Source organism: Peromyscus maniculatus, chromosome 5 (genome assembly GCF_049852395.1).
Source record: "Peromyscus maniculatus bairdii isolate BWxNUB_F1_BW_parent chromosome 5, HU_Pman_BW_mat_3.1, whole genome shotgun sequence".
Lineage (NCBI taxonomy): Eukaryota > Metazoa > Chordata > Mammalia > Rodentia > Cricetidae > Peromyscus > Peromyscus maniculatus.
In genome coordinates, this window is record NC_134856.1 from 96,736,119 (window position 1) to 96,762,859 (window position 26,741).

Below are 26,741 nucleotides of genomic sequence, written 5' to 3' on the forward strand. Positions count from 1 at the left end.
TTGAGTAGTGTGATGAAACCTGGCACCGTCTTGCTCTGTCTAGCACTGTGAGTCACTGTTTGGTTAGCACATCTGTGTCTGCCCCGAGTTACTCAATCGCTTTCTAGGTTATCAGAAATAGGTTCAGAGTTGTCTTTGGTTGCAAGCATTCAAGGGGGATCTTGGAACATATCTTCTGTGGATAAAGGGGAACTATTATATTCAATAAATAATCATTTGACTAAAGCTAATGAGTGACAGTGATTGAGTGATTGGCAAATCTTGTCTGTTTCATTTACTACTCAGGTAACTTGGAGGAAATTAACTTTTTATGTCTTTTTTTTAAGTTTCAAGCTTAAATTGGGGATATAAAAGTAGAGTGATACATGAAAATCACGGCGAGTAGGGTATAGTACCACACACCTTTAACCCCACCACTCAGGAGGCAGAGACAGATGGCTATCTGTGAATTTAATGCCTCCTTGGTCTACATAGCAAATTCTAGGACATCAAGAACTACATAATGAGACCTTGTCTAGAAAACAAATAAAAGAAAGAAAAAAGAACATGGCAGTTTTATATTATTAATTATTATTATTATCATCATCATTATTACTGTTGAAGCTTTTAGGGTACAAGGAAGAACTATGTTACAGATTGAATCATGTCTCCAAAAGAAGATATACTATCTTAGAATGTGACCTTATTTGAAATTAAAATTAAGTTCAAATGAAGTCATTTGGATAAGTCCTATTTCTCTGTGACTTTTGTCACAATAAAAAAGAGAAATTTGGAGAGAGAGAGGAGAGAGAAAGAGAGAGAGAGAGAGAGAGAGAGAGAGAGAGAGAGAGAGAGAGAGAGAGAGAGAGAGAGAGAATACCATACAATGAATGTAGAAAACTATATACAAGTCAAGGACTTTTACCAGAATCTTGGAGACAGACAAGGAACAAATTCTCAAAACCACCAGAAAGAACCAACTTTCTGACAACGTTGATCCATTGCTGCTCTATTGAAGCCACTGATTTTTCATTACTTCACAAACTCCTGAAGAGTAGCTGTGGGGACAGGCCACCTATGCTTGTCTTTGGATACACACCAGCTGTGCGTTCTTGGTTTCCCAATGACACATTCCTTCTCAGCTGTGATCTCTCTACACATCCTACCCTAATGGTGATGCCTCCTCAGGAGCTCAGGACCCTAATGGGTATTTTGTGGCAGAGCATCCTGTTAGGCCCCAGATAATGCTTAGTGGCTTTCAGTAAGTCAGTTTTCCTTGTCTTTGATTCTTCTCCAAGATAATCAGTCAGGCAAACACTGGTCTATCCCAACCATAGAATTAATTATTCCTGAGCATTGATAAAGATCTGTCTGATTGCCTCAATTTCCTTCATATATCCTGTTATAGAATTGTCCCTTATAAACATATAAAACTGTACATTTAAAAAAAGATTTATTTATTTTATGTGTATGAGTGTTCTGTCTGCATATATGCCTGCAAGCTAGAAGAGGGCATCAGATCACACTACAGACGGCTGTGAGTCACCATGTGGTTGCTGGGAATTGTGGTTGCTGGGAATTGAACTCAGGACCTCTGGAAGAGTAGCCAGTGCTCTTAACTATTGAGTCATCTCTCCAGCCCTTAAAACTGTACCTTTCATATCAGCTGAGTATGCCACCTTTTCTTTAACAGTACATAATTAACAAGTGTTGCACTGTGTGGAAAATATGACCGCAGAAGTCAGAAGCTGTGAAGTGTAATCTTGATTTTAGGATGATGACTAGATTAAGACAAAATAACATAGCCCACTCCTTTCCATATATTATGAGCTAAGAGAAAATTAGCTTTGGTTAGGAAAAATCTGAAGTCTGGCATGTGTGTAAAAATGTATCAACATGTGTCACTGAGACATAGTCAGCCGTACCTGTTTTCCATTCTCTCGTTCCTACTCGCATCTTTTTGAACAAAGATTTTTTCCCCTCAAAGAATAAATCAAATCTGCTTATATAGTGAGAGCCACATGGTTGGTCTTTTGCAGGCTTTGAAAGACTTATGTTTACATTGGTTATTTGTGACATTTGCTCAGTGGTAACTCTCCGAGGGCCGTGTCTGAAGTTTTCTTTTTCTTTTTCTTTCTTTCTTTTTTCTTTTTCTTTTTCTTTCTTTCTTTCTTTTTTTTTTTTTTTTGGAGCTGAGGATCGAACCCAGGGCCTTGTGCTTGCTAGGCAAGCGCTATACCACTGAGCTAAATCCCCAACCCCTGAAGTTTTCTTAATGGGTAGGATTTCCTACAAACCAGTGTCTCCCTGTTCTGCATAAATGACAATTATAAAATAAAGCTCATATGGTTTGTGTAGAGTCCTAATAGGCATGTACAAGGAAATTGTTTTAAAATCTGCTCCTTTATTTGGGGATTTGTAAATGTAACAATAATGACTTTCTTCTGAGGTTTGTTTGCCTGGAAGCTAGTATCCTTCTGTGTTGTTTTATTGCTTACACTATTCATCAAGAGCACAGGCTTGATAGAGATTTTCGTGTGTTATCATAGACTTCTTTTCGAAATAAGGAGCATACTCAGTGCCATACCAAAGTGAGTTTATTGACATTCCTTGAAGATGTATGATGGAAGAGAAAGCGAGGCCTGAGTATCACGTGACATTTCTTTTGTAGATGTAAGCAAAATCAGCCCAGTAGTATGGACGTCTCCTGTTATTGACTAGAACAAAGACTTGTAAACAAAATTGTTGTGGACATTTCCTTAGATAATGGAAGCTGCAGGAAGTAGACTAATGGAACAATATTTACTCTACATACTACCTCTAGGCACCTTTTATCTACTAGAACAAAGGGACTACATGTCATTAACAGGAAAATAATACTTTCTCTTTTGGACCTTGTGATAGCTGGAATAGTCATCCTGCACATTTATGATACAGTATTGCAGTAGTTTTAATAACGAACACTGAAAGACATAATAGTAATAATAATAACAACAACAACAAGAATAATAATAAAGCACCACATTTTGTTATGTAAAGTTCTAACTACTTTCATTTGAAAGTGTTTCATCTTGACTGGGAAAACATTTGTGGCAACTTAGAAGTTTTCTGAACCCAAATCTTAGACATGTGGCTTGGTACATGGTCTGACGATGAGATTGCATACTGTTAGAAGTTTCATGGAAAACTCAGCTCACTGGCTTGCCATACAAACATTCTTACTGTTGAATGATGTAGCTTTATTATTAACAGGAAAATATTTAAATCTTTCATGATTAAAGCTTGCCAAAATATCATTTAGCATTTCATTTTTTCATTAACTTTCTCAAAATATTTGTGCTATAATAGTGATGTTAGTAAAAATTATCACAATGTCCTTCAGCTCATGTACACAGAATGTCAGAGAGAATTCAGTAGTTCTAGAATAGCTCTGATTGTGTAGACTCAATTTCTATTGGGGAGATTATCATCTTTATTTTACTAAATATTGTTTCCCAATAAAGGATATTATACTCATAAAACTAGATATAAAAAAATCTTGTTTTAGGGGTGTTATGACTTGTGATTATTTTGCAATTGCCTTTATGGAGAAAAAAAGTTCAAGATTCCATATGGTCACAAAAGATCTGTGTTACCCAAAGAATTATATGATTTGAGGTGATTTATATCTTCTACCATTAAAATTAATAGAAAAATTATTTCTACAGTGATTTCCTTATGTGTAAGTGTATATACATATAAACATATGGTTATATGTATAAACCTATAGCTATATGCTTATATGTATATATATTGAAATTATGCATAATTTTAAAATTGGTCTTACATATGACTTAAAAAGCGTCTTTCCATGACTAATTTCTCAGTTCCTCCTTTTGATTTCCTTCCTCTCTGCAAGGCTGAAATCATATGTTGGGCTCTCTCTCTGAAGCAAGCCTTACATTCAGTAACTTTGGTGCTGGTATCGATTCCATTTTTCATTTTTCTAAAATACTATTGCTATTTGGAGAGGGCTTCATAAGGCCCCCCACCCTGGCTAAGGAGCTACTGGCAGACAGTGACTTTTGAAAGTCGGGTTTCTTCCTTCCTTCTTTCTTTTTTCAAAACAGAGTCTCACTATATAACTCTGAATGTCCTGGATCTCGCTCTGTAGACCAGGCTGGCCTTCAACTCACAGAGATCTGCCTGCCTCTCCCTCCTAAGTTCTGGGATTAAAGGTGTGTGCCACTACATTCCAGCTATGAGAGTCAGTTTTTTGTTTTTTTTACACACAAGGTATGTCTATATCCTCCAGGGGATGGCCTCACATGTTTATTGACAGCACAAATTGGACTCCATGGGTTATAAAGGTAAAGATGGCATGAAATTGAGAAGGGACTGAAGGCTGAGGAGTGGATCTAGAAGGAGTTAGGGAGAAGTGTGTTGGATGAATATGATTTAAATACATTGTAAACATTCTCAAATAATTAATAAAAAGATTATATTAAAAATACTACTGCTGAGACTGGAAAGATGGCTCAGAGGTTAAGAGCACCGACTGCTCTTCCAGAGGTCCTGAGTTCGATTCCCAGCAACCAGAGGGTGGCTCACAACCATCTACAATGGGATTTGCTGCCCTCTTCTGACATGCAGGCATACATGAAGGCAGAACACTGTATAGACAATAAATAAATAAATCTTAAAAAAATAGGAATACTATTGCTATTATGCTTGCTTGTTGGGATTTATGTAGAGCCTGGGATTAGGTTAGAGGTATAACTAAAAATTAGCAAAAACAAAAACAAACAAACAAAACCCCCAAACATTTATCTGAGTTTCTTATTCACATGAAATTTCTAAGATAACTTGTCCCTTTTGTATGTTGGTAGACTAAATAGTAAAGTGATTTATAGATTGTCTCATTTTTGTAAATTGCAAGGCTCTCAGGAGCTGCTTTCTACATTTGAACAACTTTCTCCTTTTCAACATATGGCAAGTGCTAAAAACGTTGAATGCTTAAATAAACGAGTTTTTGTGTATGTATACGATGAATTCTAAATATGCTGTTTAAAGAGTTAAATACTTATTGAAAGTGATTTTATTAGTCCTTTAGTTCTGATTTCATTAATAAAGAACAGCTTCATTGGAATTCATTGTTTTTCAGATACTGAAATATGGACCAAATTTTACCCATCCCTAAGCTGTCTATCATACAACTTATACTCCATTATTAGTAAAACTTGGATTTAGACAACAATAGAAAGCTAAGTTTCTGCTACGTATACTTCCTGTTTGACAACAGATATACAGGAGCAAGGAGTGCTTGGCATTGTGAATAATTTTTACTAAGAAAATGTTTTAGAGTGCAGGACATAATCCACTCGTGTAATGAGCCATGAGACACGGCCTCATCTTAAGTTAACTTTACATTCGCAGACTTGCCCCCTTGTTTGAATGTGCTGACTACAACAATGGATCTTTAAATAGTCTCTTTAGCTTTTCTTTTTCCCAGTGAAGAAAAACACTTTCATTTGTGTCATATTTCAGACAACATGGATAACATGGTTACAAAAATAGCAAATGACCATTATGGTTAGGTTTATCTCAAATGTAATCAAGAGGTCAGGCTGTTTGTGGAGCCTGAAATTGTTTCCCTAAAAACACATTTTCTTAGATATTTCACTAAATGCTAAAAAAATGGGTTTTTTGGACACAAGTCAGTGTGTCTTCGGAGAATTGCTATGGACGAAGGAGAAGCTCATATTGCCCAGGGTCCCTAACAAGCACCGTCACTCTCCGCAGCGCCTTATGTGTTTCTGTGGACATCAGATGTGACAGGATGTGAACACCATGATTTAAAAAAGGAAAGAAGAAAGAATGAGGAACGTACCAAAGGTAAAAAAAGAAACTAAAGGTTTACCTGTCAAATCAAGAAACCTGGCTTCAAACAAAAGCCATGAGATCTATTTGGACTATGTGTGTGAGAATAGATTAAACAAAATTCATGTATTTAAATAAATGTCATATGTCCTGTTCTTTTTCCTGTTTGCCTTATCACTTTCTGTGTAACAAGATTGGAGTTAAAGGGTCATCCTTCAGTCCACAGCAATTAAGATTTCCTCCTTCAACATGGTGCACAAGTTTGTGCTTCTCATGTGGTGAGTGTTCGCTAGGGTGCTTCCCCCACCATGCTTTTCTCAAGTTGAGTTCATAGTTATAACCATTGGACTTACTGATAACCTTTATTTTCTTGCTGCTGTTAATTGCTGGAAGTTCCTTATTTGCACCATATATCTAGGCTAGTTCTGGATGATGGGATTGATGCCACATATGAATCATGTGTTGAATGAAGAAAAAAAATCTGTGTGGCCTTGGCTGTCCATTAAATGGACAGAATGCATAGGAAATGCAGAGATAGAGAGGAAAAAATCAGTCAGCTCCTAGGTCTGGAAATGGTTGTTAGAAATTATGAAAAATGGTGGTTCTGCTTGGAAGTTATGGGCATATAAAAGCATGGAATGCTTACAGCTCAAATTATCCTTAAATGATAGAAATGGAAGTAAACATTTATTACCATTTCGTCAAGTGTAGCATAACTTGCACTCGTATTTCACTGTTAGGAATGGAGGTATGTGGAGGTATGCACAGACCTTGAGACAGCTGTTTTGTAGTATTGCATACAGGCTAGCAGTTCATTGGAAACAGAGGAGATAAGCCTGAAGATTAGATCTTAGAAGAAGGCAATTCTTCATGCACAGCTTTTGCCAATTCTAATTTGCTTTGAAATAAAAATCATGGAATACCAAAGTCAAAGGAGGGAGAGGAAGTCATCCCAGAAAGGGTGGCGTCACTGTTCAGGACAGTGTCAGGCAAAGTTCCACTTCCTCACTCAAGTCCAAAGGTGCTGGTTTCCTCTACTGCCGTTAACAGCTTTTCATACAACATGGAGTATGAAGGATATGGTGGGAGATCCAATCGATTGAAGCATGTGTGTGCCCTAAATAGGGGGAGAAAATACTGGTCAGAGTATTTTAAGGACTGCTTCTGGATACATCAACAACTTTAAAGGGGAACCAAAGCAGGCCAGACAATGATTTAGGACAATCACAAAACACTGCAAATGGTAAACCATGACCATTGAGACATGACAAGTTTAGGAAATTGAAGAACTAGAAACAATTAATTGTTATTTGTAAGAAAACTACACTACATTATAACCACAGTAGAAACCCAATGGTCAACTCCATGCTTTTAAACTGATTTGAAGTTTAAATAAAGGAGGCAGAAACATCATTAGTGCTAACAGATCATTCCTAAGCATCCTTGCCTAGCTCTGAGTTCTGGGCCTGGTTGAAGAGCTAACAGTGTTCTGTAATTCTGAGATCCAATTCTCCACATCAGGTGTGCTCTAGAAATAGGTTTAACTCCTCAGTACCAGTAGAACATATATCAACTGAAGCTTAAGTGCCTCACTCCCGAGAACATCGGAGCTTCCGAGACAGCCCTCCCTCAAGCCTGGGCTATATTCCCACCATTGCCATCCCTGCAGCCTTGTTCAGTCTGGGCTTCATTCTGCAGGCTCACACTTGCCAGTGTCTGTCTTAGACTTGCAATGTCTTCCTTATTACATGGATAACAACTCATGGTATAGGAAACACTTATGTGGATAGCCAGCAGCGAGTGGAGAGGCATACCCACACAGATTCTTCTCTTGGAGCTGTTTCCTGCCAGAAATTCTTTGTTTCTATGGAAAAATTGATGCTGGTCCTTTGACCGAGCAGGGAGAAGGGTATATTGGTACAGCTGGAAGTTAATTTTATGCCTTTTTCTCTCAGGTTGGGTGAGTGATATGTTGAAGTAGTGTTTTGATATCAACTAGCACAGAAAAAGACACTAAGCTAAAACAAAACAAACCTAGAAAATAAAAGTAAACTTCTCATTAGAATTTTATTTGGGACATTAAGTATTTGAATCACAAGATCTGGGGAAGAGTTTATAATCTATACCTGTGTTCTGAATTACATAAATTAGAGTGTCAGGACACTGTAGAGGCTCAGCAATTGGGATAATGCAGATTCTTTGGAGGATGAAGCAAGGGATGAAGGAAGAGGGAAGTTGGGGTTTTCTGTTGAGGGAGAATCTGATGAGAGCATTGGTTTTTTTGGTCTACCAGCATCCAATCCTGCTTTTGGCAACAGCTCCCTCTTTATCCTGTGTTCACTCAACCCCACTCTTTCCTGCCTGTCTCCCTCTGCTTCAAACCCCAGAAGTCTGCATAGGACAGCAGAATATCTGAGTGTAGGTTTAAGGACTTGATTGGGAGAAAATATGAAATAAATAGATATTAGCAGAATTCTGTGTTTACCTAAGTGTCAGGAAGGCCTAGATCACTTCAAAAGAAGACAACTGAAATGTTTTAGTTACTATCCTAATATTTGAAATTAAAAGCAAAGTCAGAGAATTGGGCAGGGCAAGGATTACAGTGCTTTTCTTGGTGTTTAGAAAGGCAGACAGTAGTCTACCCACCGGACTGTGGCCGACATAATTAGGTGGTACAATAAGATCCAAGTATGCTTTTGGTCCTAGGTGAACTGCCCTGAAGCAAGATATGACCGGACATCTAGGCTTTCTTCCTCTGGTCATTTTTTTTTGTGAGTGTAAATGTAGAAAAGAATCTCTTATTTAGAAAGTAATTAGAACCATATTAATTCTATGAATATACTTTGGGGGAATAAATAGCACTAGAGAGCAGCACACACTCTGAATGCTCAGTGTCTTCCCTGGCTGCTTCTGTTCAGTTCTTCAACAGCCTTATTATTTCCCTAGATAAGGTCTAGTTAGTATCCACAATGAATTCAGTTAGACTCAGTGTTCCTGTGTGCTTCTCATACTACAGGTGTGGGCTTTTTATGAGAGGGATGGCCGTTATGGCATCCATAATCACTCAGCTCACTGTCTTTTTGAAAAATTCAATCCAAGACCCCGGCCCATATATGACGCCACACATATTTAGGGTAGGCCTTCCTACCTCAGTCACACTATCTAGAAACTTCCTCACATGGCCAGAGGTATGTCTTTTAGGGGATTCAAATTCCCAACTAGTCAATATTAATCATCCCATCCTTGGACATTTCTCAGGACTCAGTATGTCTTCCTGAGCATATGTTTGTGTTTTCTCAGTCCAGGACTGGCCTACTTAGCCTAGAATTCCCCTCTTCTCTATCCCTTAATACCCACAAAATGCCAGTTTCTTTGAAGCATTTTCTCTGAGTAGCTCAAGCAGGATTAAGATCCTGAATCATTCTCACATCGCACTGCTTTAAGCACCTTGAAGTCTCCTGATTCTCCCTTATGTTGTAATCATTTATCTTTGGTCTGTATTTCCTTCTACTGTCAGTTCTTATGGGCAGGTGTCTTGTATTTCACCTCCTCCTCATGCTGCAGACTTATAGGGGTAAGCTATTATTAAATGATGGCCCAAACTACGTTTTCCTAAAATAAAAGCAGAATGTTTCCAAATAACTTCACTCTAGAATCTAATATTAAGTTAGACGTGTCTTTCAGGTTTCTCAGTTCTCAGTGGAGTTATGAGATGTGTTTTGGGCTGAAGATGTGTTGATGACTAGAACTGTGTAGGCAAGCGTGAGAACTACTTTCAACTACTTGTTGTTAAGCAATTATTAATAGTTACTAGTTCTCATTGTTATGAAGCAATTTTCTCTAAAACAAAACATTCTATCTTGGAGGGCAGCTAAGGTCTGAATAAGAACGATACCACTAGACATGATAACACAGAATGGGGAAAGCTCCCAGCCCCACTCCTAGACAAAGAACTATATGCAACCAAGGACTGCTGGGAGAGGAAGAATTAGTTTTCCCCAGGGATGAGACTTCTAATTTATTAATACCAAGTGGTCAGCCCTGAAATCATGTACATAACAAGAAACACTGAATGAACTCAGGAGGTTATATTTCTACATATATGTGAGATATATATAAAGAAAAAGAAGTCATGAATCTGAGAGGGAGAGAGGTGGGGCATGGGAGGGTTGGAGAAAGGAAACAGAAGGAGGGAAATGATGTAATTATATATTAATTAAAAAATCAAATTAAAGCCAGGTGGTGGGTGGCACACACCTTTAATCCCAGCACTCGGGAGGCAAAGGGAGGTGGATCTCTGAGAGTTGAAGGCCAGCCTGGGCTACAGAGTGAGTTTCAGGAAAGGTGCAAAGCTACACAGAGAAACCCTGTCTCAAAAAAGAGGGGAAAAAAATCAAATAAAATTCTAAAGGGAGATTATACATTCATTGTTGCAGGGAAAATACTTAAAACTCAGGAAGTATACAACTTAAAGCCTGCATGTAAGCAGTAAGGGCTGCTGAGAGATGGTCTCAGATCAGCCAAGATGCCTGAAGATGCCCTGCAGAGGCTCAGACTACCTTAGCTGCCTGCAACAGCCTACTTTGCAGCCTACTGAGCTGCATGTGGGTTGAAGGCTGCATGTGGGTTGTGCATGCCACACTTCTAGCTTTGCTGAGCCATTCTGGGGTGTGTTTCAGGTGATGCACCTGTCTGAGTCATTTCTGCTCCTGTCAGTGACCTCTCACCCATGTCTCTAAAATCTCCAATAAATGTCATTGGTTCACAAAGTTGGACTTTGGTGGTATCATTATTTTGGTCTGTTTTTAATTTCCTATCTGGGGTGAGCAGACATTTGGTCAGCTCTTCTCAGGAACAGAATCACTCAACACTCATCAACATCATATGAACTGTCCTCAGAAAAACAAGAAGTCTGGGAAAATTAGATTTATACTTCATTAAGTCTTTCAATTATATGGATTTAGCAAGGGTATTTTGGTGCTGCTATAGTTTGTATATAGCATGCTCCCTGAAGACCTATGTGTCAAATGCTTGATTTCAATAGTTATTGGGAAACAATGGGACTTTTAAGATGTGGAGCCTAGTGGGAGGAAGTTAGGTCATTAGGGAAATTTCCTCAGACACTTGACTATTTTGCACTCTTTTTTCTTTCCTTTTCTCCCTCCTCTTCCTCTTCTTCTACCCTTCTCTCCCAGGCATGAGGTAAACAAGATTTTCCCCACTGTATTCTCCTATCATGATGTATTGTTCCCTCATTAATCTAAAGCACCAGGGCCAATTGGTCATGGACTAAAACAGTCAAAATAACCTTTCCTTTTTTTAAATTAATTTATCCAAAAATTTGCTACAGTAATGGAAATCTAACAAACATAGATGGCTATGTAGAGATAGATCTGTATCAAATATATATCTTCTGTAATTAGAAAATATGAAAAGATGATAATGGGAATCTGTCTTTGTCACTGTTCAATTGCTTTGAAAAGACACCATGATAAAGGTAACTTTTATAAAAGAAAGCATTTGATTGGGGACTTGCTTACAGTTTTAGAGAGTTAGTCCATGATCAACATGGCGGGAATCAGACAGACATGGTGCTGTAGCTGTAGCTGAGAGTTTTACATCCTGATCTGCAGGCAGCAGGTAGAGACAGAGAGTACAGCTGGGCCTAGTGTGGGCTTTTTAAACTGCCAAGCCCACTCCAGTGACACACTTCCTCCAACAAGGCCACGCCTCCTAATCCTTTCCAAACCATTCCACTAACTAGGGAACAAACATTCAAACACATAAGCTTAAGAGGGCTATTCTCATTCTAACCACCAAAGAATCTATATTTTATTATGTTTGTCAAAGCAGTATTTATTACTAGAATGCCTGTCCAGAAGTATTTTTAGTGATCCTTATTTTATTGACCAAGAACATGATACCCAAGTGGAATAAAAAGGACTAAGGAAGTCTTGGCATTGAAACTCATGGGGTAGAAAACTTAAATTGCCTTTTTAAAAAATTTATAACACAATAGGTTTTTGATAGAGTACTGTGTAGAAATCACTGTAGAAACCCAGGAATATACACGATCCCATCTCCACATATTTTAAAACTCACTGGAGAAAATACAATGTATGTACAAATATCTAACTATCCTATGAAGTATCAAGTATGTGCTATAGATATATGCTATATTTGGAGGGGTTACTTTAGGTTTCCAGTATTTTTACAATAATGACCTTGCCTTCTCCATCCTCTATGTTAGGTATTCCTCTAAATAGTATTTAAATTGAGTTTTGCATCAATTGAGCAGTCTGCCATTACTGGCAAATGGACCTTACAGTCCAAATATGATCAACAATTAACACTTTACTAAGAATATCAGCTCAATCCAAGTCTTAGAGGCACCTTACTTACATTTTAACTAGTAACTCAAAAAATAATACTTTGAGTGACAAGCAAATATTCTATCTTAAAAGATATCTCCCATACTCAAATAGTGAAGCATGCTTTGCCACTGAGGTGAGTTCATGAAGGTTGGTGGGAGCTGTGTACCTGGGAAGAGACGTAATTTTCCCCCATTTCTCTATGCAGAACCGCCGAAGCCCATTGCTTCCGCGCAAAGCTGCGAAGCCTTCATAGGGCACACTTGATGTTCCTGTCACAAACTGAAGTAACCTCAATCTCTGTTCATTATTGAACCGTTCCACTGCAGCCCAGAACCAGCGGATCACAAGATGGCCGTCATGATAACCTGGTTAAAAACAGAGGTGGTGGTGGTGAGAAAGAGGATGTGAGGAAAGGAGGAAGAAACAGATGTGTTAACTAAATCATAGCTTGAAGTCTTTTGATTTTGCTGATAATGGCATTTAGATAGGCAGGTCTAAACTAATTTATATAACTTGGTCAAGTTTTAAAACAAGCAGATTTAGATTATAGCAATTTTAAAAAAGAACTGGGTGTTTGAGAAGTTCATTCTGAGGTGTTTAGTATTTATTTAAACAATTGGAATACAACCTAAAATATCCCAGCCTTATATGAGTGTAAGTAAGGAACAAAAGGCTCTACAAAGTCAGACCATCTATGTTTTCTTTGTTCTGATGTCTTAGCTCTTGGCAACAATATAACACAGGAGAGTCTAGGGCTTAAGAACAGATAGAAGTAACCATGTACACCTGGCTGAAGATGACAGGTTCCTAGGAGTCATGACTGCCCCCAAAGAAAAGCCTGTACCCATCACACAGTTGTTCTCTGAGTCATGCCTGGGCTGCAGAGCTGCTTTAAGGCTTCATCGAGGAGGCTAGGCTTGCAAGAAACCATCTAGAGAAATGACCATCATTCACAACAAGGGAAGAGGCATTCAAATGAAGGGAGACAATGTGGGTGAAAACTGAGAAAGCTTCGTGAAGGAAGCAGGGTTTGAATTTAGCATGGGATGCATTTGTGTAGCACAGCAAAGAGAGAGGACATTCTTAGCAGAGGAGATAAATAATGAAAATGAGGAAAACATGAGATATCAGGATGTAAGCTAACACAGATGGGTATCTGTCGAGCCTGAGAGTCAGGGGGATGCTGGGACACCAGGAGTCTTACTGGTTCAGCAGAACACTCAGGTCAGCCATTTTCTTAATAGACCTGCATAGAAGTCCCAAGAGGGTTTCGCAGCTGAGTGGTTTAAGGAGGCAGAGTGGAAGGTGGACCCTTGTTTTTTCCCCTCTGTTATATTGGTTGGGATTTCTCTCTAATTTACCCAAAAAGAGGATTTTTGAGGCTAAATTCTTAACAAAGTTTTCTGTGAGTAATAAGGCTGTGTTTTGGGGGGACGATGGTGGTCTGGTCTGATGAAAATGATACTTGCATTAATTAATTATGCTAATCCCATGTTGAAATGGTATTTTGGTATTATATTAAATTAAAAGACATAAATTACAATTGCTTGTTTGTACTTTTTCTAATAGGGCTATTAAAAAATTTAGTTAGTGCCAGGTGTGGTGGGACATTCAAAACTTAGGGGGCAGAGGCTGGTGGATCTTTGTGAGTTTGAGGCTAGCTTGTTCTACATACTGAGTTCCAGGCCAGCCAAGGCTATATAGTGAGACTGCACCTCAATTAACAAACAAACAAATAAATAAATAAGAAAGAAAGAAAGACAATCAAACTTATATATATATATATGGTCACATTCTTTTTCTACTGTAGATGACTAGTCTAAAGTGTCAGATGTTCTGGGACAATATTCCCTATAGTCAACATGAAATACTCATATTGTAAGAATCACAATTTGTATTGTTAAGAAATGGAGGACAGAATATAGAGACAGAGATGAGAGGTTTAGAATTTGATTCATTTTGATGCAGACCAAAGGAAAGCTCACAAATGATTTACAGTAAATAATTTTTTAAATTATGAAGAGAGAGAGAGAGAGAATAGTTAGAACTCTGTGGAAGCAAACACAGACTGAGGCAAAGAAGGCTAATATTCTACAGGAGGCAAGAGATGTTTCTCTGATGGTGTGCAGGCTACTCATGAGCTCACATATAGAAGGTCTGTTGTCTGTGTGCCTTTACATAGCCACACCAGGATTACTATTGTCTGGAAGAAGTTCATTTAGAAGCTGTGCAAATAAGTATCCTGTCCTGAAGTAAGCCTTTGGAGGCTTAAAATAGTGAGAAATAGGGCCCAGGTTGTTCATTAGTGATATAGCATTTGCTGAGGAAGCACCAGGCCTGAAGTTTAATTCTCAGTACTGTAAATAACAATAACAACGACTCTGGTGAACTGTGTGATGGACTACTACTTAGCTATACAAAGGAATGAAATACTAGAACATGCCAGAACATGGATGAATCTCAAAAAATTACATAAAGTTCAAGAAGGTAGACACAGGAACCCTATTTTGTATGACAGTATTTATAGCACATTTCTAGAATTGGTAAGTCCACAGAGACAGGGGATTTATGGATGCCAGGTGTCTGAAAGATGGAAATGGGGTGGAGAACAACTTCTTGATGGGTACAAGCCTTCCTTTAGATGATGACAGTATTTTAGAACCAGGTAGAAGTCATTGTTACACAAAAATTTGAATGTATTAAATGCTATTGAATGGTTTATTTTAGGATGGCCAATTTCACACTATCAATTTTATTTCAATAGTTTTTCTTTAAAATGTATTTTACCAAAAGTGTTGCTAGCTCACCTCCTCGGTACTCAGTGTTATTCCTCCAGTCATTTAGGTCGATTTCGGCAGTACCAGCAATCACCAGCTCCAGTTCCCTAGCATCAAACACCGAGACGAGCCTCGAGTCTACTACCTGGAGGACAGTAATATCAACACATGAGCAGGTTATAGTCATGGTTTCTATGCTGCCTGTCAGGTTGGGAAGGTATCATTTATAAATCGCCTTTCAACATGCAGTCACTTTAAAATTCAAAATCATAGCAGGGGATTCCCTCCCATCCTACTCATGTGTTATAATCTTTATCCCCAGCTCTCTGGAGCCTTAAATGATGTAATTGTATTATAATTTCAAAATTCTTTTAAAAAAGAAGCAGTTAGATATGAGGCCCTGAGATAGGGTTAGTGCCCTTAGAGAAGATGCACACAATCCTTGTCCTTCCCACTGACATGAGGCAAGAAGCTGCCTCTGCGGAACCTGGGCCCTTATCAGCCACTGGATCTGCCAGTGTCTGGATCTTGGACTTGCCCATCTCTATGACTGTGAGAAATGGATTCCTGATGCCTAGAAGATGCCCAGTCTATGCTTTTTATTATAGAAGTAGTAGTCACCGAGCTAGCGTTTTAGAGTAGAGGCCTTCGTGGGCTGGGAACAGAGGGAAAATCCCACGCTTCTTAGCATTTCAGAGCCTTCCTGATTTCACAAACAATCCCACCTTGATTTCCTGAAGTCACATTTCAGTTTTCAAGTTCTACTGCCTGTCTTTCCCATGGAATGTTTGCTCATTTCTTGCAGGTCCCTTCCTCTCCCTCTTCCTCCCTGTTTCCTTGCCCTCCTCTCTAAGGATTGGGCAGGGCTGTTGGTTAGAGCTCTGTGCTATGGCTTACACCTTCTGCCAGATGTGCCAGGCCCAACTGAACGCCTCCAGTGCTGCCTGCTTTGGACCAGCAAGTAGTGGACAATAAACTAGACGATAAAGTTCTCAACTGAATTTCTAAATTGAAGTATAAAGACATCATTTTTGGCCACGGGCAGTCCTGCAGCTGTCTCTCTTCTCAGTTTACTGCTCAGCATGTTGATGTGACAGACAGCAAGGCTGTAACAAAACAGACACTCGGCAGGAGTGGCAGGTACTCCTCACGCTTCCGCTTTGCTTGCTTTGTTTCCGTGGACTGAAGGAAACGCCACATCCACATAGCTACACAGGAAACACTGGCTGCGCCCTTACCTGGTACAGCAGGACCAAATCAATGGCACTTTACTGAGAGTATTTTGACTTCCGACAGGGCTTGTCAGACATCTGTGTTCATGGAGAAGTCAGGCCCTCCATCCATCCAGCCCAGCTAGACGGTCCACCCACTCTTGCCTCTCTTGCTTCTTTCTCTCTGCTCTGAGCTAGTGAGCTCCGCCCCCCGCCCCCCCCCCCCCCGACAACCCTTCCCCCACCCAGCTTCCAGAAACACAGGCTCAACTGCAAAGCACCATGGGATGGGCTGCTTTCCTGGGCCACCTGGGGTCTTACCTCATAGAAGCCCCTCACCAGTGCCTCGGTCTGCTGCACCACACCGCGCTCCACCCGCCACTTCACCATCCTCTCTATGTACTCCTTCTTGTTCTTCTCAGTCACCTGCGTGTTGGCACCTCCAGACTTCAACTCTCTTTCTGTTACCTTGCAAGGAAACAGGAGGATCATGATGCATTCATTCAGCTCGTCTTCCGAGGAGACATTTTCATTTAGGATGACCGCATAAAAAGGTCTTTTTCCTTCTCTGGATGTTACTAGGAAAGTTTTCGTTGTTTGAATCACATTCTTAAGCATTGTAGAAGAGTTACAATTCATTTATATTTTTTGTACAAAAAGGTCATATTGCTTTAACTTAAGGAGTGTAATGTCCTGGGTTGTCCCTTAAGGTGGAGGGAGCCAAATGTCCCAAGACTATAGTCAGATATTTGATGCCTCTAAATCTCAATTAGAGCAATGGTTTGCAGCTGTTGGGCGGTAAGCTCTTACTTGTGCACCTAATGAGAAGAAGTAAAGGAGAAGCGGGTAGAAAGATTTGTTTTCCAGGCTGGCTGCAGATGTGGCTAGGGAGCAGAACACAAGGAAGCAAAGTGGTCTCCACTCGGCATGGAGCTCATGCTTCTAAAGACAAACTCCTCAGCCGGGACCTAGGATCTGTCTGCTGCTTTTCATGTAGTAGAGAATATAAAAATATACTCCATATGTTTTTCTAAGCTAAAATATATATACATACATAACACACACATACATAGCATATACTCTGTTCTTCATTATCTTTTTCCCTGGAAAATATATCTCAGAAATTTTATATAAATTTAGATATCATTAACCCATCCTTTGCTGCTAGTAGTGTTCTTTATTTGTGTTTTATGACAATATGTAATTCAAATGGCTGGAGTGTCTCATATTCATTTGGCCAACAGATTTAATACTACATTAGTAAATTCTTGTAGTAAACACACAGGGAATTCTTGTTAAGTTATATTGAGATCTATGCATACTGGAGGACTAAATGGAGGCAATGAAAGAACTATTATGTAATTTTGAACATACAGAAATACCTTGTATCTTATGGCATACTTTAAATGTTTTCTGATCCATGGTTACATTTGCTTTTTTTTTTTTTTTTTTTTTTTGGTTTTTCGAGACAGGGTTTCTCTGTGAGCTTTGCGCCTTTCCTGTATCTTGCTCTGTAGATCAGGCTGGCCTTGAACTCACAGAGATCTGCCTGTCTCTGCCTCCCAAGTGCTGGGATTAAAGGCGTGCGCCACCACCGCCCTACATTTGCTTTTCAAAACCCCTGCATAGGGTAGAACCATCTCATATTGTGGAGCCATATCAAAGTGATAGAACGAAGGAAGAGACCCTGGCAGTGCTGTTCAAAATAGAAGTCCCCGGGCTGCAGAGAGGACCCAGCAGGGAAGAGCACCTGCTGCTCTTGCAGAGGACATTGGTTTGAACCAATAAGATTCTTGTTATTTAATTTAAAAATAAAATCTCACTGACATATGATTCAGCACCTGAATTTGCATTTATGAGTCTATGTTATACAAAAGAACTGGCGGTAGGGGCCAGACAGGTATCTGTCCACTAATGTAATTAGCAACATTATCCACAAGGATGAAAGAAACAGATCCTTATTTGAACTATCTAGAGTCAAAATCAGAAAAATAGAAATTGTGTGGTATTTCCCAGGAGTTAGGGTGTGGGAGGAATGAAAGGGTGTTGGTTAATTGGTAGAGTTTCAGCTTTTCAGGAAGTTCTAGAGATTGGATGCCAAACAATGTGAATGTACTTAACAATACTGAAGTGTACTTTTAAAAAGTTCTAAGATGGCTAAGTTTTGTTTTATGCATTTACCATAGTAAACAACAAAATGTCTTTTCCAAGTCCACATCACACAAACCTGTCCAAAAACTTCTTCATTAACTGTGAAAGTAAGATCGAGAATATCTGTGATGTTATTGTCCTTCATCCACTGCAAACTTTGGTGGAATTCCTCGTCTAAATATTCTAGGTCACTCAAATCACAGGGCCTGGAAGAATTCAAAGGCAGCAAGAAAAACTGAGTGAGCAAATGGCTTTCAGACCCCACTCCAAACATGATTATGCTGCTTCTCAATAAAACACAATAGATTTCATAATTACTTGATAATTCTGAATACATTGTTGAAGCAGTAATTCAAGTTTTGATTTATTTAATAGTTTCCTTTTGAAAAGAGCCTGCTAAAGTTTCAATAATAAACATAAAATAATTATTGCCTCATCGATAACTAACTAAAAAACAAGCAATTCTACTCAAGAGTGTAATACAATGTTCACCATGTTGTGATTTCTATATAAATGAATTAATGTCCATTATATGGTTTTGCTAATAGAGTCATTTCTTACACCTACATAAAGTCTCCCAATGCCATTTTACTGCACTAAAAGGTATAGACTATCTATCTATCTATCTATCTATCTATCTATCTATCTATCTATCTATCATATAGATCATATATGCACTCAGAATAAGAAATGGATAGAAACTTATTAGAAATAGTTGAAACCAAATTGACAAAAGGGCCAGAAACATAAGAAAGGCCAGAACTGTCATCCTGCAGGAAGGCTGGACAGAATCATCCTACAATACACTTACAGCTTCAGGAGTCCTTTGTAGAAGGGCCTTGTGAAGAAAGCATCCAGGAGGTACTGATGGATCAGAGCCAGGCCCAGGATACGACCACTAAATCTAAACCTGAAACATAGACAAGGCAAAGAAGTTTGAGAGTTAATAGTAATTTGCATTACTATGTATTTTAATTTGTACTAAAATTTAAAAAAAATCTGTATTTTTATTTGAGCTTTATTTATTGTGATGGAGGTCGACTTAAGGGCCTCACATATCCTAAAACATGTGCTGTACCACTGGGCATCTCATCACCCAATTCAATGAGTTCTGTATAGTATTCATCTTAAGCAGCTCAATGAATTTGCCCAGTGATGATACAAGGAGACATCAATTCTTCTTCATATTCTTTGCCATAAACAATGGCCATTGTCCTAAACAAAAATCTTCTATGTTCCATGATCAGACTGCTGTTATTTATTTAAGAAGAAGAAATCACTGAGGAAGGGAAATTCAGAAACCTGAAATATAAGGCCCAAGTTAGACCCAAAGGGAACCTAGACCCAAGAAAACCGAAAACCTTGTGTCTGAACATTGTGTCTTTGCTTATTTAGACATTTTATAATGTTACTCTATGCTGGGAGGTGGAGGCTGGAATATCAACCACAGATGGCAGTTAGTATTTAAAGACAGTGGGAAACAGTTCCATGTAATCACCATATGATGAAAGATAACCTGATCAACCATTGTCATTCAGTATTGCCATCTACATAATGAAAGAACAATGTCATTGCTAGGAAGAATTGGCCATGTAGACCTGGCTACTTACAGACATAAAGGCCCTTACTGATTTCAGTCTTTGTTGAAGCAATTGGTTTCCTAGAAATTTTTCTGGTGAACTGCTTGGCTGAGTTGCAAGGTAACCTGTAGCTTGCCTGCATGATTTTACAGCTCTATGAAGCTTCCTGTCTGCCTGGTCCACCATCCCATGGCTTACTTGCTATGAAGGCTTTGTTCTTTCTGCACATAACTCCAAAACTGTGGTATACCTGTTCTCTATCTAATCAGGCTTTCACCTAATCTTGGACTTTTCTGGCTCCAGAAGGAAGTAGGTGGTGTATAGATGGATATAACCACCACTATGGCTTAGGAGTGTCTAGGCCCTGGTGAGGTTACAGCAGTCCTCCTGCTCAGGTAAGTGACTGTTCCAAATGGTTTGGAATCCTTAGAATTTGTCAGGAGCTGATTTTGACAGGTGTTTGTATTCCTAAAGATATTATAGTGTTTGCAAACTCCGAAGACAGTGTGCATGAATTTTGAGGAAACTTCTTTGCTAGATGTTCATGCATCTACCTTGGCCCTTTAGAAATGGTGCTTATAACATCATAGTGGTGTTATGACCATACAGATGGAGATTATTAGGATAAATCAAACCAGAAATAAAAAACGTAATCACAAGTATTTGCAGATGCCCTCCTAAATCGCAGGGGCCCTCTAATGACCCAGGGAAGAAAAATGGCAACAATAGTACACAGTAAGAGTGTGCAACACATAAACACATTCAAAGGGAATGCGTTTTAAGCATAATGCTCAAAATTGAATACTCCATTGAGTTACAAATGTACTGGTAATATATTCAGGAAGAAATATAAAGCTTAAACAGACTGATAGAGTATAAACTAGAAAACTTTGAGGAAAAATTATCTCCAAACTGATGCTAGGACAAGGCACACATACTCTCTCTCATTTAAAGATATGTACTTTAACGTCTCCAAGGGATGGAAAGTCCTTCCATAAATCAAACCATGTCTCAAATAAAGAAATGGGTGAAAATGTTCTTAATTCATGATAGTGACTTGCCAAACTACAGCTCATAATCTGTAAGCAATAACAAGAAGGAAAGCTAAAGGCATCCTGTTTGTACATACAAAAAACCCAAATATAATACAGTAAATTGAACTTGACAGTTTGAACCCACAAGATAATGCTAATATTGGTGGGTTTGTGTCAGCTGAATTCTAGAAGTTCTACCTCTGTAGCAATGTTTTAGATCCCTGATACATCTTAGATCTTTTTTGGTTTCCTTTGCCCTAGCTTATATATTCTAGATACTAATCCTCTGTCAGATGTGTATCTGGCAAAGATTCTCTCCCACTCTGTGCATTTCCTTAGGTGCATTACTTAGGTGAACAGAAGATTTTTAGTTTTATGAGGTCCCACTTGACAATTGTTGGCCTTCATTCCTGGGCACATGGAGTCCAATTCAGAAAGTCTTTCCCTATATCTATAACTTCTGGGGCACTGCCCGTGCTTCCTTCTAGTGGTTTCAGTGTTTCAATCTGTATCTTTATCTACATAATAAAGTTATAGACCCAGGCTGACAATAGTCTGCTCAAAAGTCAAAGACAATCTAACAACAACAACAACAACAACAACAACAACAACAACAACAACAATAATTTCTAGTACCTTGGAGTCTAGTTAGGATAGGTTAGTCAGTATTGGTGTAAAAGTGAGTGACACCTATGTTCACAGAGCTGTGACTGCTATGCTGATGAGGGCAATAGAGTGGCCAAGAAAGAGCACTGAGGGATGAAAGACTCTAGGCTGCGTTATTGTTTCATAAGCCTTATCATCCATCTCTGAGGCTCTGTCTTCCTCTAGTTGCAGAGTCAATAATACATTACTCACATGCTATTTCAGGCAAAAGGAATAAACTTCTTCACAAATCCTACTTTGAAGTGTTCTTTGTATTTGTATTTATTCTAGATCATTATATAATCTATTCATTTTGACGTTTTATAATGTTTACAGATTGGATCATCTTGTGACTTCGAAGAGTCATAGCAAACACATTGAAAATTAGTTACTTTGGAATCCCAACTGGGAGGAGTCAGTCCCTTCATAGGCCACTATATATAAAATATCTAATTCTCTTATGCATTCCCATATGCCATCTGATCCCTGCTCCAAGCATGAGGATCTGTAACACATTTTGTGATGCAGAAGCCAGAAATCAAGCAGAGAGAGACTGCTGGCTACCGTTGTTGCTGAGCTTTTGACTCCAGTTTTGTTTCACTGTCATAAACAAGGATTAATTAGAAGCCTGTAAATACTTGTTATTTCACTGTCTAAAATGCCAACAACAACAAAACAAAACAAAAAATCAAACCAAACCAAACAACAAGAACAAAAATCAGCACCAGCCTGAAAAACTCCCTTTTAAACTTTTGGTTAAAAGAGTCCAAGACACTCTCAAAATAATATAAGCTTTGTTGTTCTCCTTGGTTGCCTCCAAGAGGTTACAAGTAAATCCCTACACCACGGAGATAGGGAGAAACAGAGTGCTAGGGAGGCTCCCAGGAATCCACAAGGATGACTCCACCATAGACTACTGGCAATAGTCCAGAGGGTGCCTGAGCTGGCCTACTCTGGTGATCAGATAGCTGAATAACCTAACTGTCATCATAGAACCCTCATCCAGTGACTGATGGAAGCAGATGCAGAGATCCACAGCCGGGTCCCAGGCAGAGCTCCAAGAGTCCAATCGATGAGAGAGGATGAATTCTATAAGGAAGAGATATTCGAGACCATGGCTGGAAAAAGTACAGCTACAGAGACAACTAGCCAAACTAGTGGAAATGCATAAACTGTGGAACAATAGCTGAGGAGCCCCCATGGTATTGGACTAGGCTCTCTGGATAAGCGAGACAGTTGTTTAGCTTGAACTGTATAGGGGGGCCCCAGGCAGTGGGATCAGGACCTGTCCCTAGTGCATGAGCTGGCTTTTTGGAACCTAGTGCCTATGGTGAGACACTTTGTGCAGACTTGGTGCAGGAAAGAGGGGCTTGGACCTGCCTCAACTGAATGTACCAGGCTCTGCTGACTCTCCATGGGAGACCTTGCCTTGCAGGAGGTGGGAATGGGAGGTTGGGTTGGGGGGAATGGCTGGAGGGCAGGAGGAGGGAAAATAGGAGAATCTGTGGTTGATATGTAAAATGAATAGAAAATCTCAATAAAAAAATTATTTTTTAAAAAAGAAAACTCTCTGTTAAGATCCATAGCCTGTTTTTTAAATGGGTGTTTGTACTTTGTACACAAGACTGTTGTTTGCATACCACATACTTTTGGACACCAGACCAGGAAGATTTCAGTCTGGTCTGACCTAAAAGACTCTTCCTTGAGAACTAGCTTTGATAGAAGGTACTATGCAAGCTGCCAAAGTGGCAGGAGGAAGCAGTCAATAGTTCTGTTCAGTTGTGACACCTATGAACCATAACAATGATCCATAACCTCAAGACATTCCTAAATGTGCAAAATAACACTCATATCTTGGCAGTAACCAACAGCTCTCTAATTGGACTTAAGGCTTGCTCAACAGAAAGGAAATCATGCGTAGTACTGGAAATTTAGCCAATTACCCATGGCCAATGAGGTTATGAATCTTAGAGGAAAACTTACTATCGCCACTTTAATAGGCCAGCAAAATTCATCAAAGAAGCTTCTATTTGCAATAGATGAGGACCATTATAGAAAACCACAACTGGTTAAAAAGCAGATTCAGTGGTCACAGGGTAGCCAGCACCAGCATATGTATCTACAACACAACCTCTGAACCCAGTTTTTAGGCAACATTACAGAAGATGGGGTGGAATGATTTGTAAGAGCCAGAGGACCAAGAAGTCCATCATGAGATTGTGTCTCCTAGAAATGACAGGGAAGCTATGCTCATGATATATCAACAATATGGTTGCTTAAGACCAACAAGAACTGCACAAAAGACATGCTAATGTGGAAGGGAGAAATCACATGAAGCTCCAACTCTACATAAAGAACCACAGACAACAAAGGACTGCTAAGAGGGAGAATTTGTCTTCTCCAGGGATGAGACCCCTAATTGTTTATGTAATACCAATGGAATCTTATATTTACAAACAACATTAAAGAGACTCAGCAGGTTGTACTGATATGTTTATGTGTAATAATAATAACCAGAGAAAAAGAGGCCATAGATTTGAGAGGTGGGCAACAAAGTCATTGGAGGGAAGAGAGTGATATGAGAAGGGTTGGAGGGAGGAATGGGAGGAAGAAAATAATGTGATTATACTTTCATTAAAAACAAATTAATAAAATTCAATTAAAATAAAATAAGAACTAAATTTTTAAAAAAGGAATACAGCAAGTTCCTCAACTTCAGTGTTATTGACATTTGAAGTCCTGTATACTGTGGGATGTTAAACATTAGCTGTTTAACCATTATATGTAATTAGCAACAACTCCCCATACTCTGACATTGCTAAATACCTTCTGCTAGTGGCAGGGAAGGGCTGTTGTCACTTGAGAACTCCTGGGATAGAGCACAAAGTTAGGGGAGGCTTTTGGAAAGGTGGTTGTTTCTAGTTCACACACAGGCAGTTTTCATCTCGAAATTCGTGAAAGGGTATCTGCACCCTTGTAAGGCTGTGAGGGCCGTAAACACTCAGGCTTTCTGCTTCACTCTACAGGTCAGTGCATTTTCAATGCTTCTCAAATCTCTAAGGACAGCACGCTACTTCATCTAAGACAATTTTAAGCTTCCAGCAAGAACTTTGGTTGTGGGTTTTTCTTGAGGAAATGGAAAGAGAGAGTGCGTTCTTAGAATACACCAGAAAGCACCAGTCTTTTGAAGAGAATGATGTCTTACCCAAGTCAAGATGAAAGGGAGACTCGGGCGGTGGTGCATGCCTTTAATCCCAGCACTCAGGAGGCAGAGCCAGGTGGATCTCTGTGAGTTCTAGGTCAGCCTGGTCTACAGAGCAAGATCCAAGACAGGCACCAAAACTACAAAGAGAAACCCTGCCTTGAAAAATAAACAAAAAACAAACAAGCAAAACAAACCAACAACAAAAAAAAAGATGAAAGAGAGAGCCTTTTGGAGAACAACTGTACAATCACCAAGGTGGGAATATTTATGGTTTCTTTGAAGCCAATGAGGCTGGACTCCAGAGAGAGGATACTTCAGGGATAGTTGAAGTTTCGAGAGATGTTTAGGAGACGGGTTATGCAGGGCACAGTAGGCTATGGGATAGACTTCGTATTCTTTCTAAATGTGGCAAGAGTCCATTCACTGGAAGTCCATGTGAGAGTTACAGAGTGAACTTGACAATGTGTTAAAATGAGTGCTTTGGACATGGAGAGAGGTGAGGTTGGCCAGAGTGAAAACAGATGAAGCTTAGAAGCTTTTTTCAGACGGAAGAAGAGAGTGGCTTTCACTAATAGGAGAAGTGAAAGTGATGGAATCAGATTCAGATTTATTTTTATAATTCAACCAGGAATGTTGATGATGTACTGCACAGGAGACGTGGGAGAAAGATGTATCAAAGATAGTCTACTCTCTTAGACCAGAGCAACTGAGGAGATAGTGGAACAGTTTACGGCATAGTAAACACTGTGTGTGTGTGTGTGTGTGGGGGGGTGTTGAGAATTATGTTTCACACATGTTAAGTTTTTTAAGTTTATTAAATATCCAACTGGAGCTATGGAATAGGCTATCATATTGAAGAGAATTACCTCTGGGAACAGGGTCATGTTATGCATGCTAAGGTGAGAGTAATAAGGATATAGATGACATTTAAGGCCATGTAGGTGGGCAAGACCACCAAGAAAGTTTGTATAGCTCATGGTGGAACTAAGGGATGCATCTTAATTTATGTATCATTCAGGGACTTAAAAGATGAGGGCCAATGACAAAGTAAACTGACAGAGAACCTGCAGTAAGGTAGAAGAATCAGAGCATGTGAAAAAGTGTGTTTGAGCAAGGAAGCAGAGACTGGACATCAAATTCCTCTGAGACTAGGTAATGGGAGGTCTGAGTCTCCAACAGATCTGACAATTAGAGATAAGCTTCTGAATGTTCCCCAAAAGGGTGTATATTAAAGGTGTGGACCTCATTTTGTGACAATATTTGGAGATGGTGGTGTTTTGAGGAAGTAGAACCAAATGGAAGATAATTCAGACATTTTGGGCATACGCTTTTTTTTTTTTTTTTTTTTTTTTTAAAGATTTATTTATTATGTATACTGTGTGCCTGTGTGCCAGAAGAGGGCACCAGATCTCATTATTGATGGCTGTGAGCCACCATGTGGTTGCTGGGAATTGAACTCAGGACCTCTGGAAGAGCAGACAGTGCTCTTAACCTCTGAGCCATCTCTCCAGCCTGGGAATACCTCTTGAAGGGGTGCTGTTCTCCTTCTTGGCTTCCTTGTGAAGTTTATTCCTCATGCAACCTCTCCATGACGTACTTCCTTTTCGTGGGGTTAATGCAACAGAGCCAAGGGATTGTGATCTGAAACCACAGGCCCAAACAAACACTAACGTCTTTTAAATTGTTCATCTCAGGCACATTGCCATGGGAACAGGAAGCTGACTAACAGCTTTGGTAAGAGTTCTTTCCAGAAGGTAGGAAGGCAGAAAGTCTAGATAGGGAAAAATGAGGAAGAACAAGAGAGGGAAATGATCCCATGTCACTATTTCTAGGGGTTTTCTCACTAGGAAATTACTGAAACCAAATTTTATGAGCTAAATAAGGTAATGCAGAATTTTCTTTTGAGCAAAATTCCTAGAAAGAGTT

At 39.3% G+C, this 26,741-nt stretch overlaps 1 protein-coding gene across 6 annotated transcripts in view; it reads right to left on the reverse strand.

Annotated features, from left to right (window-relative positions):
- Positions 1–6,498: 6,498 nt before the first annotated feature.
- Positions 6,499–26,741, reverse strand: part of Hecw1 (HECT, C2 and WW domain containing E3 ubiquitin protein ligase 1) — a 277,118-nt gene continuing 256,875 nt past the window's right edge. For all 6 annotated transcript variants that reach the window (XM_042278238.2, XM_042278239.2, XM_015998717.3 and 3 more), the window contains 6 exons: positions 19,163–19,261; positions 18,428–18,557; positions 16,522–16,668; positions 15,020–15,134; positions 12,379–12,577; positions 6,499–6,955 (listed from right to left, as the gene is read on the reverse strand). In XM_042278238.2, coding sequence (XP_042134172.1) covers positions 6,844–6,955; positions 12,379–12,577; positions 15,020–15,134; positions 16,522–16,668; positions 18,428–18,557; positions 19,163–19,261 — 802 coding nt within the window. In that variant the 3' untranslated portion in view covers positions 6,499–6,843. The remainder of the gene's footprint in view (positions 6,956–12,378; positions 12,578–15,019; positions 15,135–16,521; positions 16,669–18,427; positions 18,558–19,162; positions 19,262–26,741) is intronic.